We start from the raw sequence: 20,673 nt of genomic DNA, 5'->3' as shown, positions 1-20,673 counted from the left end.
AGACGTGAGGGGAGAATATCATTCCTGCTAGATTTGGCCTCTTAATAAAAACCAGTTGATAACCATTTATAGTCATTTAGCAGCTAATCATGATGATGGCAAAAATAAAAATAAGCAGAGTGCCAGTATTGAATGGTTATAAACTAAAGGTTTCCTCACTAAGATGTTCTGGAAAGTGATGCTGTCTCCAACGCATAATCAAATGCAAAGATGAAACTGCTTTTCCCCACATTAAGAAAATGTGTTTAATTTCTACTCTCTCAGTTGGCTTACTGTAAACACAAAAACATAAACAGATCTCTGCTATTTGGTGTGACAGTTCTCGGGCAGTCGTAGTCTCTGCCACACCGAGTACTCCAGCCACCTGGCACTTCAAGCAAGTGCCAGTATATTCCTCTTGAAAATGACAAATAGCAGAGTGGAATGTAAACCAATACCCAGAGGTCAGCACTAAGTCAATTTAGGATTTGATACCTTCCCAAGACCAGTAAAGAAGACTACACTGGTCTGTAATCCTAAATTTGGGCTTTCAAAAGCATTGTATTCAAGGGAGGGAGGGAGGAAGGGCAAAAGAGAAAAGGGCAGGTGAAAGAATCTACTTGCTCTCTATTTGAAGTTTAACGTGGGACAATTTTGTCACATTAAACGCCATATACCTACAGTAAGTCTTGAACATTTTTCTCAGAAATTATTTCTGTGTTAATTTTTAAATATGTCAAACTGATGTGCTATACAATCTATCTGATCTTCTTGCTCCTTTTAGGGTTGGTAAAAGAATATATTAATAAGATATTTGTGGTTTTTGATGGCTTATAAAAGAAAACTCACTAATGCATAAAATGAGCAGTGTTGCATTTTAACACTTGTCCTAAGCTGTTCATAGCTGTTTCACTCTGAGAAGAAGATTCTGGAGGGAGCCAGGGACACAGGGTTTGAATCCTAGGACCTGGGCTAGATTTCCAGTTCTGAAAAATCTAGTAAGATACTGCATACCCTCCTGTACTTCTTCCTGCCCACAACATTGCTCCTTTAAAAATTCTGTTTCCTTTCTTCTTTTAGCAGGAACTGGTTGAGCATCCCTAATCCGAAAATTCAAAATCTGAAATCCTCCAAAAGCCAAAACTTTTTGAGTGCGAACTTAACACTACAAATGGAAAATTCCACATATGACCTCATGTAATGGGTCACAGTCAAAACTTTGCTTCATGCACAAAATTATTCAAAATCTTATATAAAATTACCTTCGGACTATGTGCATAAGGAGTATATAAAACAAAAATGAATTTTGTGTTTAGATTTAGGTCCCATCCCCATGATATCTCATTATGTAAATGCAAATATTCCAAAATAAAAAAAAATCTGAAACCCAAAATATTTCTGGTCCCAAGTATTTTGGATAAGGGATACTCAACCTGTATCAGTTCTGCTGCTGTGGTAGAAGTAGCACCAACAGCAGTTGCAGTAAGATTACTACCATTACACAGGGCAGCGACAAGTGTTAAATGTAGCACCAAGTACAATTTTCTAAATCGTGTGCTGTTTTTTTGTTTTGAGTTATCTGGTGAGTGCATTATATTGTTATTTGCTTATGCTTTTTGTATCTTGCCTTTAATTCTGGAGCTCAACTACTGGTCAGAGGCAAGACAAAGTCCAACAGAAGCCAATAATTTCCTAGGTGAGTTTTCAGTCATTGAAAAAGGTACCTTCAATGGTTCTCTGCCAGAAAGTTAAAACGAAGAAGCAATTGAAGACTCAGGAGGAGTGGAGGAAAAATGAAATCCAGGCCGGGCGCAGTGGCTCATGCCTATAATCCAGCACTTTGGGAGGTGTAGGCAGGCAGATCACCTGAGGTCAGGAGTTTGAGATCAGCCTGGGCAACATGGCGAAACCCGTCTCTACTAAAAATACAAAAATTAGCAGGGCGTAGTGGTGTGCACCTGTGGTCCCAACTACTCAAGAGGCTGAGGCAGGAGAATCACTTGAACCCGAGAGGCAGAGGTTTCAGTGAGCCGAGATCGCGCCACTGTACTCCAGCCTGGGTGACAGAGTGAGACTCCGTCTCAAAAAAAGGAAAGAAAGAAAAAAAAAGAAATCCAGCTGCCTCTTTTATAGCAAGAGGACAAAGCAGGAGATGGTGTGAATGGTGTGGCTGCTTCTGGTGAGGCCAGCACCTAGAGAAAAGCCTCAAAACTACAAACTTACAGTGACAGCTCCATTTAAGTCAATTACACTTTCAGCTGAATATGCATGTCCAGATTCCTAGGCAGCTACAAAATCTGGACCCTACTTATGAGGTCGAGGCCTGAAGAATGGGGAAGGATGTTTACAACTACTTGGGTCTTCCCTCAGCCATCTGAAGGTATGCTTAAGCCTGGGCAAGACTGCATTCATTAGGAATTATTTCAAAAATCCAGAGCTGGCAGCCAGTGAGAGGTTCTTCTACACGGATGTGCACCTCCCGCATGCTCTGGTCACAGACAGGACTGGGTTGGTAAGAGGGCCTGATGGAACCGTGCCAGGCCCAGACACAAGTCTTAGAAGATTTAGGCAGAATCAAGATAAATTTGGTTGCATTTGTTTTTGTCTTAATATTTTTAAATGGCTTCAATATTCCTTAGAATGAGAATTATTTTCCTCAAATTCACACAATTTCTATTGCATAAGGTTATCTTTCTACTTTTTATTCATATTGAATAATCCTAATTTATATTTCAAGGAAAGAACTGTGCTTAAAGTCATTAATATAATAGAAACTCTGCTAATATAGCTATCACTGACAAAATGTTGTTTTATACCCTTTGTGTTTGGCATGCCATTTTAAAAATGAATTTACAGATCATTGGAGAAACAAGTCTTTAAATATAGCAGTAAAATAACTGTCCTCTTAGAGTGGACTTTCTCACAATCAGTTGTGGAAAACAGTAGTAAAATATTTCCTTCACAAGCTACCAAACTCTTCAACAATTGAAGGGGTGATTGCATGGGGAATAACTGCTTTTCCCTGAAAAAGCTGATGATACAGAGTTTGTGTCATTACTTTTAAGTGGCACCACATAAGGACAGAGGATTTTAACTCATTGGTTGGTCAACATGCCCCCAAAAGATGACCTCTTTCACCTTGCTCAGATCTACTCTACACCATCCAACACACATCTCACTCCTTCACCAGACAGCTCACTGTTTCATTTCCATTCAGTAACTTCTCCTTTCATCTGGCCCCACTTTCAAAGACGTTTATGATTCATTTTACCTTGAAAAGCAAAAACATCACTTGTTTTTCAACACCCCGGCTTCTCTTGAATTTTCGTTGTAGAACCCATGTACTAATCACCAAGGTCTTCACCCAATTCTCTCTCCAATGAGCTTCTCACAGCCTTTCCAACACTGTGGCCAGGTTTACCCAGAGGGCTTTTCCTTCTCTCCCTCCTTACACACCTCCTCCCATCTCCATTTCAAAATCTCCTTGGAGAGGTAGCGTGTGTTGACAAAGTCTTCAGATAAACACAAGTGTCAAACTGTTTCGGTCATTACTTGTCAGCTGTCATTTAGTTCAATATTAGGCAAGAGAAAAATAGCACAAACATTTATTTAGATGCAGTCAACCCGTACCCCTGGGTGCTGAGTGTGTACTGATGGAAAATTACATGTCAACACACACAAAACTGCTTGCCTTTAATGAATCCTTTCTCTGTGGCCAAAGGTGGTCACCTTGTATAAGTACCTTACGCTCAGCAAATGAGGTCAATAATTAAGAAGTGCCTAAATTATGCCAATAACTTTCAGTCTTAAAAAAGGAAATTAAGACTAAAAGAGTGATCAAATTGTGCTCATTCAAAAAACTTAAAAACTGTTTTTGACCTCTACAGAAAAGATACCACACGTTTTTAGAAGACCATGGACACATTGTACTCTGAATTAGAATTATTGCTCCTGCGCAACAAATTAGGAAGGTGGGGAAGTTAAATAAGCACCTTGCACTGAAATGAAATCATCTAATTTGTTTTGAGGCACAATTCAGTTCATCAGAAATGGTAAAGTGCTTTTAAAATTCCTATTTGGCGCTCAGCATCCTATAGGAGGCGTTATGACACCATCAGATCGAGCTTAGTACCTGACGGGAGCCCTCTGCACTTAACATGATGCAAGTCCTGCCTCATCCAGCAGATGTCAACGGTCACTGGCATATCAAAGCTCCTTTAGCTGTTTTCAAAGCGGCGCCCACCTGGACAAGAAAAAGCCTGCAAAGAGCAGCAAAGGGAAGGAACTTCAAAAGGCACTGTGCCAAATGCCAACTTAAACCATGCTACTAGCTCTAATTTCCTACCATTTGAGAAAGCAACATGCAGAAACAAAGTGCTCTGGTCCCTTTCTCTTCCTTACCAAACCAGCCTGATAAAACAGAACGTTGCTATTGGAAGATACATACTGACTCTCTCCCTGTAATAAAGCAGCATTCGGAACCCTTCTTGTAACTATCACAAGAGAAAATGATGCCCTAGAGAATTCCAGAAATGCAACAGACCTGGAAATTGCATAAGAAATTTGTGTTAATATTTATGACAATTATTTGTCATATTTAATGATTTTCCAGATGTTAGAGTACAAAATGTTCCTGGCAGACTTTAGAAGAGATAATTTATTATTTTCATTTATTTGTGGAAATGTTTTAAGTGTAAGTGTAGAGGAGAGAAGGAGAGGGGAGGTAGTGGAATATCCTAAAGTTTCTACCATATATATAATATATGTGTATGTGCATATATATGTATGTGTGTATATATATGTATGTGTATATATGTGTGTGTGTATGTGTGTGTGTGTATATATACATATGTATCTTCCAAGTTAGACATTGCTTGACAGCTCTTCCCTAGCAATCCAGCACCAAATAATTAGATTAATAAACATTTCAGGAAAAGACTAAAGGAGAAGAGGTCTCCCTCCACAAAATTCTGTAGGTATCGGTGAATACCTGCATGTGTACTTACCTCTATAGCTGCTTTTTTTTTTGTAGTAGAAGCAAAGGAAAATGATATTATGAACAATAAAGCTAGCTGCATACAAACAATTAAATATGTAAATATGACCAGGTTTTTAACCATATGGCTGCCGAACGATACAATATACAACAAAATGTAAAAGGATTGTTTTGGAAAGGTGGCAGTTATGCCTTTTGGAGTAAGGGTGGGACTACAATGGGTTGTACCTGTTCATGATAATCTTTCAACTAGAAACAGATATCATTCCTTACATATCTCCAGTTCTGTGTTTGCCTCTGAGAGTCACTTTCAGTGTCTGACCTATTCTAGGAAGCTTTCACCTTATCACTCAATGGAATGAGAAGACAAAGCTCCCTGGGAAATGTCCGCAATCACTTTTCCAAGCTATGTAATCAGAGAGGCGCTAGACACGAATAAAACTTCATCTTCAGGAAATCTAAATGATAACCTCATATCTACATCCTTTTTCCCTCTGAATCTGAATGTTTGAAGCTTTTGTTGTTTTGTTTTGTACAACCATTTTAAAATGCCATGGGAGGTACAAATATAACCCATAAATCTGTAAAACCATAAGCAGATATATTATTTGACTTACTGGTTATGGGATATGGGAGCTATTTTTCAACTATCGATACTATGAAAATAATCACAATTCACTGCCTTACTTGGTTAAGAAGCAAGCAGTGCATGGCTACGGTGACTACATTTCTGTCTGGGCTTTTAGTTTGGACTTAAAGGATTTATAATCAGTAAGTCCCATTATGATTCAAGGAAGTAATGATCCTGAGCTTCCAGTGAGTCAGTGCAGGAGTAAGGACACACTCAAGTGCTGTGTGCAAGTCCATGTTCACACACGTCTGCACATCCTCCTCAATACGTATGGCAAAAAAAAGGTCAGCCATCATATTCCTTAGAATGTAAACTAACGGCTAAGTTTAGCGTCTTAAACAAATCAGGATAACTTTCTGATAGGAGATGTATTTTGGAAAGTACTTATCTACTGAGGATTTTCTGTGTGTGTGTGTGTGTGTGTGTGTGTGTGTGTGTGTGTGTGTGTGTGTGAGAGAGAGAGAGAGAGAGAGACACATGCTGACACAGCATACCTCAATTCCCTTGGTTTCCTCAATGAACCTCCTGCTGACGGAGACCAGAGCCTCCTGCGGCCACGCATGAAACCAGTCAATAGCCGTGCAGTTAACTATGGCTGGGAACTTCCGAGCTCTAACTCTCAGCGTGTGACCAACTGGAGAGAAACACAAAATGATCTGTGGAGACATGGGGGCAAGGCAGAAACAGGCGGGTGATGAGTGAGCAGAGAATTACATTGCAGTCTTAGACAATGAGAGAAAGGAGTGCAGCCAACCGTGACATTAAACTACCCTAAAGCCCTAGAGAGTGGACAGCAACATTAACCTCCTTGCTAATCAAAGTATAAACCTGTCCAAAGAGGCTGCTCAACTGGACACACAGAAACACTGCTGTGTGCTTTCCTTAAAATTTGTCTCTCTGTGCTCAAACATTTTTGATGATTATCATTAATGGGGGGAAGTTTTATTCATTTACATTACACAGGTAACATTATAACAAAAAATAAAAATTAAAAAGAAATCACCATGATACAATAATACCAATGTTTTCATCTTCTGTTCCTTCCATTTTGTAATTCATCAGGCTCCATAAAGCTGCATAATACACTTTAAAAACAATGTTTTATCATCTTTAATGTTTATGTTTCCATTTAAAATGAAATAATCTACGTGAGCTCCCACTTCAGATTTTTAAAGGAATTAAAAATTCTGTTTATACTATCACACTCATCAAGAAAAAAAATCAGTTTAAACATTCTCCTGCTGAGAATTTTTTAAGTTTCTGCTGTAAATCTAAAGCTTTGTATAGTTATGTAACAATTTAAAAGTTAATTTAAATCTAAATATATTTCCACAGTTTTTTTAGGGACACAAGGGATTCTGTCAGGAGTCGCGAGGGTGGCTGTGATGTCTGGCTATGACAGTGGGTCACAGAAACTCAGTGAGAGGAGCACCTGGTCAGCTCCTGTGTGTTTCAGAAGGTTCATCAGAGACACCTTGTGTAAATGCTAAAATAAAGGAGGTGTTCAGTAAGCACCCTTTCCTTCTCTGCTTTTCTTCTCAAGTCCCTGTGTATGTGAGGACACTGGGAAGAGAACTGTCAATCGGGGTAAGGTCTGAGAGGGAGAATCTTGGTTTCCTCTTCTCTAGAAATGGCTCAGACCTGATGATATCAAACCCCGTGGCTGCCTCTAAGTCTCTTAACACTTTGAGATCGGGCAATTGGTGAAATCGTTTTTCAAAGGATGTGATTTTTTTTTTTTACCTACAGCATTAAAAAAATCCATGTCATAAAAAATTCCAGCATATATGAACCCATATAGTATCTCATTTAACAAGTGTTTTATGTTTATTTTATTTGCCATGTGTATTCAACAATTCAAGCTATATAAATATTAAGATCAAAATGTTTTCTTTTATTGTTCAAAAAACATGAGATCTACTCTCTCACATTTTTAAGTGTATGGTACAGTTTTGTTAACTGTAAGCCCAGCATTGTGCAGCAGATCTCTAGAACTTTTTCACCTTGCATTACTGAAACTCTACACCCATTGAATGGAATCTCTCTATTTCCCCTCCCTCTAGTTCCTGGTAATCACCATTCTACCTTCCGTTTCTAGGAGTTTGACTACTCTCAATACTGCACATAAGCAGAATCATACAGTAATTGTCCTGTGACTGGCTTATTTCACTTAGCATGATGTCCTCAAGGTTCATCCATGTTGACATATGACAAGATTTTGTTTTACAAATGAAAATATTCCATTGTGTGTGTGTGTGTGTGTGTGTGTGTATATATCACATTTTCTTTATCTAGTTGTCTGTTGATGGACATTTTTGTTGTTTGCATGTCTCAGCTATTGTGAAGTGAACATAAAAGTGTAGATATCTCTTCAAGATCCTAGTTTCAATGTCCTTGGCTATATACCTAGAAGAGGGATTGCTGGATCTTATGGCAATTCTGTTTTCAATTTTTTAAGGAACCACCAGACTGTTTTCCATAGTAGTTGCAGCATTTTACATTCCCACCAACAGGGCACAAGGGTTCCAATTTCTCCACAGCTTCACCAACACTTATTTTCTGCTTTTGTTTTTTTAATAATGACTATCCTATGTGAGGTGATGCTTCATCATGGTTTTGATTTGCATTCCCTGATTAGTAGGGATGTTGTATATCTTTTCCTATACCTGTTGGACATTTGTATGTCTATTTTTTTTGGAGACAGAGTCTCGCTCTGTTGCCCAGGCTGGAGTGCAATGGCGCAATCTCAGCTCACCGCAACCTCTGCCTCCTGAATTCAAGTGATTCTCCTGCCTCAGCCTCCTGAGTAGTTGGGACTACAGGTACGTGCCACCACGCTGGGCTAATTTTTGTATTTTTAGTAGAGACAGCGTTTCACTATGTTGGCCAGGCTGGTCTCAAACGCCTGACCTCATGATCCACCCACCTCAGCCTCCCAAAGTGCTGGGATTACAAGTGTGAGCCACCGCACCCGGCCTTGTATGTCTTCTTTAGAGATATGTCTACTCAAGTCCTTTGCCCATTTTAAAATCAAATTTTTAAACTTGAATTATAGGAGTTCCTTATATATTTTAAATATTAATTTCTTATCAAATATACAGTTGGCAAATATTTTCTCCCATTTCACATAGGTTGTCTTTCATTCTGTTGATCATTTCCTTTGCTGTATAGAAGCTTTTTAGTTTGATGTAGTACACTTGTCTGTTTTTGCTTTTGTTTCCTGGGATTTTGACGTCATATCAAAGAAACCATTGACAAGATGAATCTTCTGAAGACTTCCCCTATATTACATTTAAGTCTTTCATTTATTTTGAGTTGATTCTTCCATAGGTTGTAAGATAAGGTCCAATTTCATTTTTTGCATGTGGTTTAATGGTTTTTAATGTTGCATAAGCTGACTGATCATTTTTTCATTATATAAAATTCTAATTACAAACTAAATAATTGCTGTAATATTTAATGTGCTAACAAGCCTTAGTTAAAATGCATAGTTTTTACTTATATCTTAATTCTTAGGTTTCTTCTAACAGCTTTCCCCATACTTGAATATTTATCCTTTCTTCCCAAGTTGGTTTCCCACACCTAACTCATCTGTCATTTGTGCCAATTTTAGAAATGTCATTTACACATAATGTTAGCAAAGGCAGAGGAAAAAAGGCCTCTTTTATTTGACAAGATCCCAAGTATTTTCATCACTTCTACACTTATTTCCACGCTTGTAACTGGCATAGTATCCGATCTTAAGAATGTGTTAGAAAATACTGTATCTGAACCATATTTGTTCAACCTCAGGCAAAAATGCTTTCCCTGAGTTACTTGAGTGATAAGCCTTTGTTATTGGTATGGTTTGCCTCTGTGTCCATACCCAAACCTCATCTCGAGTTGAAATCCCCATAATCCTCATGTGTCGAGAGAGGGACCAGGTGGGAGGCGACTGGATCATGGGGGTGGTTTCCCCCATGCTGTTCTCATGAGATATGATGGTTTTAAAAGCATCTGGCATTTCCCCTGCATGCACTTATCTCTCCTGCCGCCATGTGAAGAAGGTTCTTGCTTCCCCTTCTGCCATGATTATAAGTTTCCTGAGGCCTCCCCAGCCATGTGGAACTGTGAGTCAATTAAACTTCTTTCCTTTATAAATTACCCAGTCTCAGGTATTTCTTTATAGCAGTGTGAGAATGGACTAATTATTTATTGAAAAATAATATAGAATGGTCACTTAGAGAACTATTTTTCTTTTCTACAATTTTATTATTGAAGATATTTTCTCCTATGTTATGTATTATTGCTTAAATAAGGATCCTTACAACACTATGTAAAATTGCATATTGTGAGTGGGCCTGGGAGGGTGGCATGGAGACCAGTTGTTCTCAAAGAACTGTCTAGGAGCTGGTTAGAAATGCAAATCCTTGGACTAACTCCAGACATAAATAATCAGAAACTCTGGGGGTGGGACTCAGCAATGTGTGCCTTCAACAAACACTCTCAGGTGATTCTGACACCCACAGTGACAGCCTGATAGTTTTAAATTGTCTACAGGAATACTTAAATGAAACATTGACTTTTTCCATGTTTTTGCAGTTCATTAAATATGCATAGAATCTAGGTCTCTACACACAGAGTAAGATGAAAAATTTAGAGAATTTTAAATACATAATTATATGTAATCTAAATTCTATCAGCTAAACTAGACTCTGGGAATTAAATTACAGAAATATACTTGTTCATTAGTAATTCCTTTGAAGGGAAAGGAGAGTGTCACGCTAGCCTTGAAAGTGCAGTAATTGACCCAATTCATTGCTCAGTAATTTCTAGTTTTGCTAAAAATTGAGCATAAAATTTCTCCTGCCACGCAGCTTTCCTTGGTAGTGGTGTCATGTGAGATTTTTCCAGAAACCCATGCTAATGTCTAGAAACCATTGGTTATTCTGCTCTTTTCTAAGATAGTTTACACAACTTTACAGATAACCTGAGGTAAACCCCAGTTGTCACAAGGAACATTACTGTGAGGGAAAAATCATTCCAAATAATTTTCCCATTATATTTCCCTTAATTTAATGAAAACTTAGTATAGCAAAGGGCTTATAAGAAATAAAAACAAAATAAATAATTTTAAAAGGGTGTTATATTGTCTATAATTTAACTAGTAGTATAATATGCATGTGAATAGTCATTTTATTTTACACCTTAGGGGCTGTTGGTTAATATCTGGAATACACCACCAAGGGCTACACAGACTGGTGGGGAGGTGGCTAATCAGTCTTGCATGGACTCTAATGGAAGCCCACACTGCAGAGCCAGCTACCAGAAGCTCTTAGCCAACTACTTCTCTTGTCAACATAAATGTTTGGTTAGGCAGCATCATGGATGGTAGACATGATTTTTCACTGAGGAAATAAGTAATGTTCAAGATATATGAAACAAAATCCCCCCACCAAAAATGTGTGCATAGCTGTGCCAAGGTATGAACAAAATTTAAAAATCTAAGTATCAAGGTATCCCAATAATTATATTTTGGGCAGTGGCCCTTGGGATTTTGGAACTTGACCAGTCCTCTGGTAAACTGCTTATAAAGAGTCTAGCCTTTTGATGTGATTCCAACGAGATCAGCTGAATCTTTCCATGGAAATATTGCCACATCTGCCCCAAAGAAACCTCCAGGGATGGGCAACCCAGGTCCCCAGAAGAACAGAGCTGGGATTACACTAAGATTATAGGGCAGGTTGTAAGGCTTCTGTGTGTGTCTCCTTATTATCAGCAATCAACTCTCTGTAGGAGGCTTCAGTCTGAGACATCCTTTCCTGGAAGCATACCTTGAGTTGGGAGATTTGGGGAAAAAGCCCTCTCCCTCACCCAACAGATGTCATCTACCTTGAAGTACCTAAACTCACTGAACTACACCGTCCTTTCTCCTCCCACCCCCACCAAAAAGTTCTTGATAATTGCGAGTGCGCAAATTGGCTTAAGTTAGTTTCCAACAGTGGGATTAGAAAGGAAAGTCAGTGGGAAAAAAAAAAAAAAAGTTAAAAATGCCTCTGGCAGCTGTGCTTTTTTCTCAAAGCAAATTCTCACAAGTAAAAAGCAAACCCTGAAATCACCATCTATGTACTTCCTGCAGCTCTAACATTTGGATGTCAGGAACTTGCTTTTGGAATTCATACCATAGAATTTTCTATTCCTTTTTTTTTTTTCTTTTGCCCACACAGGTGTTATGACTCATTTGCAGGAACCCACTTTTCCCCATGCTTTGTAATATGTTTTCATTTCTTTTAGATAAGATCTCATCGTCAGTACATATTTATTTGTAGATCACTAACGGGACTCAGTCCATTTCATCTGGTAATGAAAATGTGAATTGCTACAGTCACTCTGTATGTTTTTTCCAGTTGATACAGTTTATTCTCAGATGGTAGTAACCCTCCCACATATTTACTTCAGAAGCTTCCGTTCATCACTTACGTTTGCATTTATCCTCAAAAGTCTCAGTATTTTTCAAGAATAATCACATCTAAAACTGAGGAAACCCTCGCAGGAATGGAGGTTTAGTGGGGAAAACCTTCCCAGGTTTGACTGCTTCAGGGTCACTTTATCATGGTCCTCATATCTTTCTGTATCACCCCCCTATCTAATTACCTTTCAATTTCAATTTGTTCTTAAAAGATCCAATAGCTTCAACATGTGCACACTCAATACATTTTCTTATTTATTTCCCTTTTAGATAGCACACAATGAACTCATTCCCATAACCTTTGACTTGTGTAAATATTGGACATTACAAATTTTTGCTAGAAGAATGTTTGACATCAGGGAGTTTTAGTTAATTTTTCTTTCTTTTTCTGAACAAAAGTCTCCTATTCACAAAGAAAACTGTGTGTGGAATCCCAACAGATAGCAAAGAGCAAACCTATTCCTGAGGGGGAAGACAGGAAGTAGAGCCCTTGTCTCAGCTGCCGTGCTTGTCACCAGCGCCTGCACTGGTCACAGACTGCGTTCCAAGCCAGTGTCTAGCCCCATAACAACGTATAAGTTTTGTTTTGTTTTTAAAGAAAATCAGATGCCTATTTTTCTTTCTTCTGGCTGGGGCTTTATTTGAATTGTGTCATGCCAAGTCTCTGGCTTCCGATCAGCACTGCTCTGTTAGAGTAGCCGGTGTTTCTGCTGATGCAATGGGGTAACTCTACACACATGCATCATTGCAAGAACAGGCCTCAGACTCTACCAGCAAGCCCCACAGCTGAATGCTAGCAAAATGAGAAAAGCACGACATGCTTTCCAAAATGCAAAGGCTATTCAACACACAGTGATATTCTTACTCAAGGGATTAAGCACTGGATTTCTGGTGTAAAAATTTTCTTTTACAATATAAAATAATAGAAAGACTTCTATTCATGCTTTGGAACTCTCTTCTTGATCACTATTTTTTCGTGACATCTTCCTTGCCCTGTCTTCTGTTATCCTACATAATCTTTCTCTCTCAAGTACATCGTTGTGATTTTACTTTTTGTGTGTGATTACTGGATTGAATGAGGTGGCTCTAGGTGGGCAGTGGCTGGGTTAGCCTTTGCTCCCTGTCACATTCCAAGGACTCAGCACATCACGGGCACTCAGTACATATTTGCTGAGTGATGAATGGCTAAATGAATGAGTAAACATATAGCAGTTTGAAAAAAGCTTTTCTGGGCAAAATAAAACATTGATATTTGTGTCCTAATTTTTTTGAGGTTTTGTTGTTTTATCTAATCTTAAAGAGGGTGAACCTCAGATACAGAGTACAAGGTTGCACCTTTTGTCTTTTTCTAAAGTTCTTTTCATTCTACTTACATCAAATAATAACAGAAAATGGGAGGACAGAAACTAGAGCACTGTATCCAGAGAGATATGGTCCTGCAAAGCAAAACACAGTTGGCAGCATAGAGACTCACAGAGCTCTGGAACCAGTGATGGGCAAGCTGGCTGTTAGAGTGTTTCTTGTTCCTCATTAGTGCATGTGTCAGGATGTACGGCAGGAGGGGTGAAGAGTGCCCCTCTCATGAATGAAGCCGTCGAGATGGCTATCCGCATAAGGGAAAGAAGTCAAACGTTCTGCTCCTCAGCCAGAGGTAGGTTTGAAGAGACTCGACTGCACAATCTTATAAGGATAAGGTTCTGCGATAACTGATTTTCCACTGGCCAGGTGAGTAGTTGAGGTTTTACACAAAACGAAAAACATACCCTGAAAATTACTTGCGTTACTACTAAGTCTTTTGGCTTATGCCATGTGTGTCTGTGTTAATCTGTTGCTTGCATACAAGTGGGCTTGACATTTTTGTTGACACTCTTAGGTCCCTGCACATGACGCAGCGTGAGCCAGGAGGAAATCACCCACCTTGTCTGTTGCCATACTTTAGCTGTGAATTGCTGTCTCTACTATCCAAGAAGGAAGAAGAGGGAAGAAGCCTAAGTGGAGCCAGAGGAAGAAATACTATAAAACCAAGAAAAACAGAAAAGCTCCTGCAGACTGCAAGGCAGCTAATTCCTCTGAAGTTGATGTAATATAAGAACCTGAAGAAAAGAATAAAAACTTGCATAGCACTCTCAAGAGGTTGGAAGGAAAGAAAATAATAGAAATTCATAGTAGAACTAGCCAAGATGAAGAAAGAAGATAAAAGAAGGGGGTTTAAATAAAAACGAATAGGATAAACTGCAACACCTTTTCCTAAAAAATATTTAAAATACCTCAGGCCAACATTTCATCCAATACTCAATGATGGAAAGTTAATGGCATTCCCATTACCTAAATAAATAAATGAATAAAGATGATCATTATAGTTACTTAAAAATTTTAACTGTTGTTCAGAAAGTATGACTGTCCCAAGATATAGGAAAGTGGTGATTATTAAAAAGATTAAAAATTAAAAGATGATCTGTCTACTCAGCAAACTCTAAAGAACAAAATGCAAAAGCTAGTGGAATTAATGTGTGCACTGAATTGGTTGGTAAAACAAACACATAACTAAATATCCATCATTCCTCCTTCCCTCCATCCAATGGCTTTCTTTTATGTCCACAGTGATCAGTTAGAAATTTGGCAGGAGTGGAAAATGCTATAAAATATTGAGAAAAGAACTTAATGAGAAATGTGTAAAATGAATTGAAGACAATTAGTTGCTTTTTCCAAGCTCAAAGACATTTTGACTAAAGGAAGAGATGTGCCACATTCTCGGAAGAGGTCAATTATTATAAAGATGCTAATTCTTCCCACATTCATTAACAAATTTCAGGTGATTCTAATAATTCCCAACAGGATTAGCAGAATTTAGCAAAATGATTTTAAAGTTCAGCCAGAATAAAAACGAGTAAGAAGATCAAAGGATATCTGGAATAATACCCTTTGTGTTGTGAAAGAATTCACACTATCAAGAATAAACCTTAAATTATAATAAGGAAAACAGTGTAGGTGAATGAATAAAAATATTCAATATTGTAATTATATCCATTATCCCCCAAAATCAGTCTATACATTTTCATTGAATTTTTTTAAAAGTCGTCAAACTGATTTCATACTTAATCCAGGAAATTAAAGGTGCAAATAACTAAGTAAATGTGGAAAAGGAAGGTGATCTTGCTCTACTAGATTCCAGAATATACTATAAGGCTATAACAAACACACCAATTATGTGTGTTTATTATGCAGTGTGGCAATTATGCAGAAACAAATTAATGGGACATAATAGACAGCCCCAAATAGAATCTCATATATTTAGGAATTTAATAGATGAGATAAATAGCATTTTGAATCAGTGATAAAAGAGAGTTTATATAATAAATGGCATTGAGGGTATTCAGGGGTGGAATAGTAGGAAAGCCATCTTATAATTTACACAAAACTGTCTGGCTGAACATTAAAAATATTATAAATTAATGTAAAGAAAATTCAGAATAATATTTTTATAACCATAGAGTGCAAAAATTGCTTCCTAAAAAAGCCTTAACACATGAAAGCCATAAAATAAAAATTTAACATTTTTAACACATATGAATGTAAAACAGGAGGTCATCATAAAGTTAGCAGAATTATGATAAATTAAAAAAAGAACTGGAAACACCATACCAGAACATTCTGGACATATAAATAATATCCACTATATAAAGTGCTCATATAAAACAATATGAAGTTACAGCAAACCAATAGGAAATTTGGAAAAAGCTATAAATGGATAAAGGACTTTTTCTACAAAGAGTTGTTTAGAATAAAGTGCATTTCAGTTAAATAGTTCATTCCATTCACCAAATTTTTGAATCATTTGATTTTTACCCGCTATGGGAGCCTTCTAATCAGAAAAGGAAATGGGTAGGTAATTAAAGAAGACTGCGTGAGATGTGAATAAAAATTTTTTAGTTCTGAATATATACTTCATGTTTATATGCACTTAGAAAACTGAGAGGAAAGATACCAATATGTTATCTCTAGGCAATATTATTAAGGGTAGTTTAAAAATATTGTTTTCATGTTGTTTTGTATTTTTAAATTCTCTCCAATGAGTATATATTTTTTAAATGATCAGAAATGGATCCTATATATACACTTAAGTAGGTAGATAACGAGGCAAATATCTAAAATCTTGGGAGGGAATCAGAGGCTGCCACATAAATCAAGTGTCCTCTGCACTACAGCATCAGATGGTCAGGAAGGAAAGTAAGAAAGAAAAGTTACTGGGTTAACTAAGGTCCACCAGAGAGGAGACGGAAGTTCTGTATTCTAGCTGTAAGATGAGAACTGTGTGGGAAAAGATGCACATAGACAAATGTGAAGGAGAGAAGGCATCTGGCATTGCTATTCATTGGCTTATTTGAGGCAATCCAAGGACACACATCTGATGGTTGTTAATGAGAACTGCCCTCTGGGATTCAGAGGTCACATTTTGCATGCCAACAGGTTCTCATTGTCTCTGCATTCCAAGTGGGAACTGACTTTGGGTGGTGAGCATGGGTAATGGGGTGGCAACTTCACATCATTTAGCTTGACCTGCCAGGTGTGCTCACCAACCCCTTGTAACACATTAAGCTTTCCATGGTGCCCGGCTTGGAATGTATGCAAAGGAGATATCAGCTCATCAGAAATTCTGAGTCTTTAGTACACACTGGTGAGTATCATGATATCTGAAAATAACATAGAGCAATTTGGAATTCTTCTTTAAAATTCCAAGGATGTGGGGTAATATACATAAATTAAAAGAAAGAAGTTGGCATTTTCAGGCTAAAATACTACTCATTTTTACCATAATAGTTCTCCTTCAAGGTAAAGAGGTCATGGTGCTGACCATCAGCCTTCTGCAGGATGGATCGAACTAAGTGACAAGGCCAAAGGGGATCAGAAGTGGGATCCCTTCTTCTGACAGAGATACCCTATTTCTACTCGATGTTAAAAACAAAATAGCACATAACAAAAACAAAACCAACCTCCTACTCATTTTAGTAGGGAAGAGATAAGTCATTCAATTAATAGTCCTGTGATGATCGGGGGGTAGGGGTGGGGAATTATCCAAATCTAACTCCAAAATAAATTCCATCTTGCATTGAGTTAAATACTAAAAAATGAGGCCATAAAAAGGATTAGACAACAATAGAGATGAACACAAAACTGACCTCAGTTTCGGTAAGGTCTCCCTACACACAGACCCAAAGGAAACAAAGAAAAAGGCTGATGGATATAAAAATATAAAAATGTAAAACTTCCATATATCATTCTGTATTATATGAATATTAGTAAGTACAAGGAAAAAAACATATACATATCTCAATAGATGCTGAAAATGAATTTACTAGGTTGATACTTCTTTGACAAGATACATATTCTGAATCAAAAGCCAACATAAAACCTAACTGTGAAACATTAGACACATCCCCATTAAAGTAAGAATTAAGAGAGAATTCCTACTATTATCAAAATTACTTAATGTTCTGCAATATTTGCCAATGCAATGAGGGAGAAGAGCAGAAAAACAGAATAGCAGGAAAGACAAAATATATTTACTTGCAGGCTATATGATATCAACCAACTATTAGAAACTATAAGAGAGACAGTAAGGTTGCTGATTATAAAGTTAAAAATCAATAGCTCTCCTATATACAAATAATACACCATTACAAAACTTTATGAAACAATCTTTCTCTAAAAGCAATAAAAGACACTGTACCCTGAAGATTAAATTCTAATATAAAATAAGCATTCAGCATGATTTCAATCAAAGTTGACATGGAGTGTGTTGAGAATTTGACAAAATGATGCTAATACTTATCCAAACATATAAACACAGGAGAATAAGTAGAAAAAGCTTAACAAGAAAGAGCAACTGGAAATGGAAATAAATGATAAAGCTTTACTAATTTATAGTGCAATGCTGAAATCAGTAGCAGAGAGTTAACAAGAAAAGAGAACAGAGAATTTAGAAACAGACACAATTAATATGGCTATTGGACACACACTAGAGATGGTATTTGAAGCTGGTAAGGAAGAAACACATGGTGTTTAGGCAAGAAGACATCTTTTTGGGAAAAATAACCTGAAACCTCTCAGCTCACACTTCACCATATTTAATAAAAAATGTATTTCAGAGGTAGCAAAGTTTTAAACAGAGCATGAAAGCATATAGGCACTGAGATGACTGATACTGCTTCTTTTTAAAACTATTCCAAAACCCATTTCAAATTTTACTCATAAAGGCAACGTCCCCAAATTAAATATTTACTCCCGCAGACTCCTTAGTAGCTGGAGACAGCATGGGAAGCATTTGAGGCCAGTCAGACATCAGCTTAGGGTTTTGGGGAGGAGCTTAGGTTTCCTGGTACAGAGTCTCCAGGTCCTCTTCCCCTTCCATCCCCCTGCCTGGAACATAAACATACTGTACCCACCTGTGATCAGGAGGCAAGAGGCATCACGACAAAAGCAGGCAGAAGGGAAAGACGAGAGATGAGCATCTTTTCTAAGGGGCCTCTAAGGGTAATACTGAGCCAGTCTGGACTTGCTATTGTGAAAGGCTTCAAGAAACTGTTGAGTTTTCTCTTACTGTAGCTCAATGTGAGTTCCAACTGCTTCTAGTAAAGATTATCTTGCTCATGCCTGTAATACCAGCACTTTGGGAGGCCAAGGCAGGTGGACATGAGGCCATGAGTTCGAGACCAGCCTGTCCAACATGGTGAAACCCCATCTTTACTAAAAATACAAAATATTAGCCAAGTGTGGTGGCCGGCACCTGTAATCCCAGTTACTTGGGAGGCTGAGGCAGGAGAATCACTCGAACCCAGGAGGCAGAGGCTGCAGTGAGCTCAGATCACGCCATTGCATTCCAGCCTGGGCAACAAGAGTGAAACTCTGTCTCAAAAAATAAATAAGTAAATAAATAAAAACAAAAAATAAAAAGAGATTATCTTGAAGAGTAAAATACTTTTCTAAGAAATGGATCTGAGGATCCATTAAGGGAAAAACTGATTAATCTAATACATAAACCGTTAAAAAATTGGAAAGTTACAGACCTATAAATGAACATGCGCCATAAGTACATTTAAAAGACAAAAGAATAGGAAAAATATACATGAGACACATATAAATACATAGAACTCTTATAAACAAAAATATGTACAATCCAATAGAAAATTGAGCCCTTTATGACTTAGCCTTAGTTGTTGCTCAGCATCACCTCTGTCATACTGGATATTAGCTGAAGATTCATAAGCTCCCCACCCAAATTCAAGAAGAGGGGATCTAGATGCCACCTGTGAGTAAGAAGAGCATCAAAGAATTTGAAGGCATGTTTTAAAACTACCACAAGCTGTAACTATTGAATCTAGCAATATCCATTCTAGGAATTTATCCTGTAGATGCAAGCAAAGTTGAGCATGCAAGATATATACAATGTTCATTCTGGCACTATTTATAACAATGGCTCTTAAATTTCATCATGCCTCTGAATCACCTGGAGGCCTTGTTAAGAGAGATTTCTGGGGCCACCCAAAGTTTCTGCTTCAGGAGGTCTGGGGTGGAGTTGGAGAAACTACATTTTTCAAAAGTTTCTTGTTGATGTTGATTCTGCAGCTCTGAGCAATAGATTATGAGAACCACTGATTTATACTATTACTACCTCAAATTCTAACATTGTACTTGTTTTCCCATTCGATAAAGAAAATTTGATTCTAGTATATCACAATGGAACAGGAAGAAATCCCTGGCCTTGTTCCTAGCTGACAAATGTATTCTTAGTCTATTTTTGATGGGGAGAAACCTCTTTGGGCAACTGAACCTTAAGTTCTAACCTTCTAACCTCAGCCCAGAATTGCTTAGTAAAATTAATGTGAAACTTGAAATAGCAGAATGTTGGAGAAACTTAGTGACTCTACTCCCTAATGTCCAATCAAAGGCATATTCAGGGCCAGTGCCAGTCCCCATCTCCTGTCCTTAAATACTCCAGCTCTATAGCTGCCACAGCCTGCCACTAACTTGACAGGCATAACAACATGAGAAGCAACAGTTAAGCAGCAGCATTCCTAGATTACTAACCATTCCATACTAGAAAGCCTGAATTGTCCTAGCAGCATTCTTAAATTGGCTTCCTGATGAGTTTGGAGGCTCTCCCTGTTATCTTGTGATACTTGACCTTTATTGTTCTATTATCTGGTTATATTGTCTGCCTATGTGATACACTATAGCACAGAGCAGCCAATGAGGAAGAACACTGGGGTAATCCTTCAGAACATCTGAGCATTACTTCTTTTGTTTTTGAGACAGAGTGTCACTCTGTCACCCAGGCTGGAGTGTAATGGCGTGATCTTGGCTCACTGCAACCTCTGCCTCCTGGGTTCAAGTGATTCTCCTGTCTCAGCCTCCCAAGTAGCTGGGATTACAGGCGCATGCCACCAAACCTGGCTAATTTTTGTATTTTTAGTAGAGATGGGGTTTCATCATGTTGACCAGGTTGGTCTTGAACTCCTGACCTCAGGTGATCCTCCCGCCATGGCTTCCCAAAGTGCTGGGATTACAGGCGTGAGCCACTGCGCCTGGCCCATCTGAGTGTTACTTCTAAATTCCTTTCCT

The 20,673-nt window shown here is 37.9% G+C and overlaps 1 protein-coding gene across 1 annotated transcript in view; it reads right to left on the bottom strand.

Annotated features, from left to right (window-relative positions):
• Nucleotides 1–20,673, bottom strand: part of DNAH11 (dynein axonemal heavy chain 11) — a 372,580-nt gene that overhangs the window by 142,729 nt on the left and 209,178 nt on the right. Inside the window, exon 56 of the mRNA XM_050784822.1 lies at nucleotides 6,101–6,262. Within this exon, the coding sequence (XP_050640779.1) occupies nucleotides 6,101–6,262 (162 nt within the window). The remainder of the gene's footprint in view (nucleotides 1–6,100; nucleotides 6,263–20,673) is intronic.

The sequence above is a fragment of the Macaca thibetana genome, chromosome 3 (assembly GCF_024542745.1).
Source record: "Macaca thibetana thibetana isolate TM-01 chromosome 3, ASM2454274v1, whole genome shotgun sequence".
NCBI lineage: Eukaryota > Metazoa > Chordata > Mammalia > Primates > Cercopithecidae > Macaca > Macaca thibetana.
The sequence above is the reverse complement of the archived record's forward strand: the minus strand, read 5'-3'. Positions and strand labels throughout refer to the sequence as shown.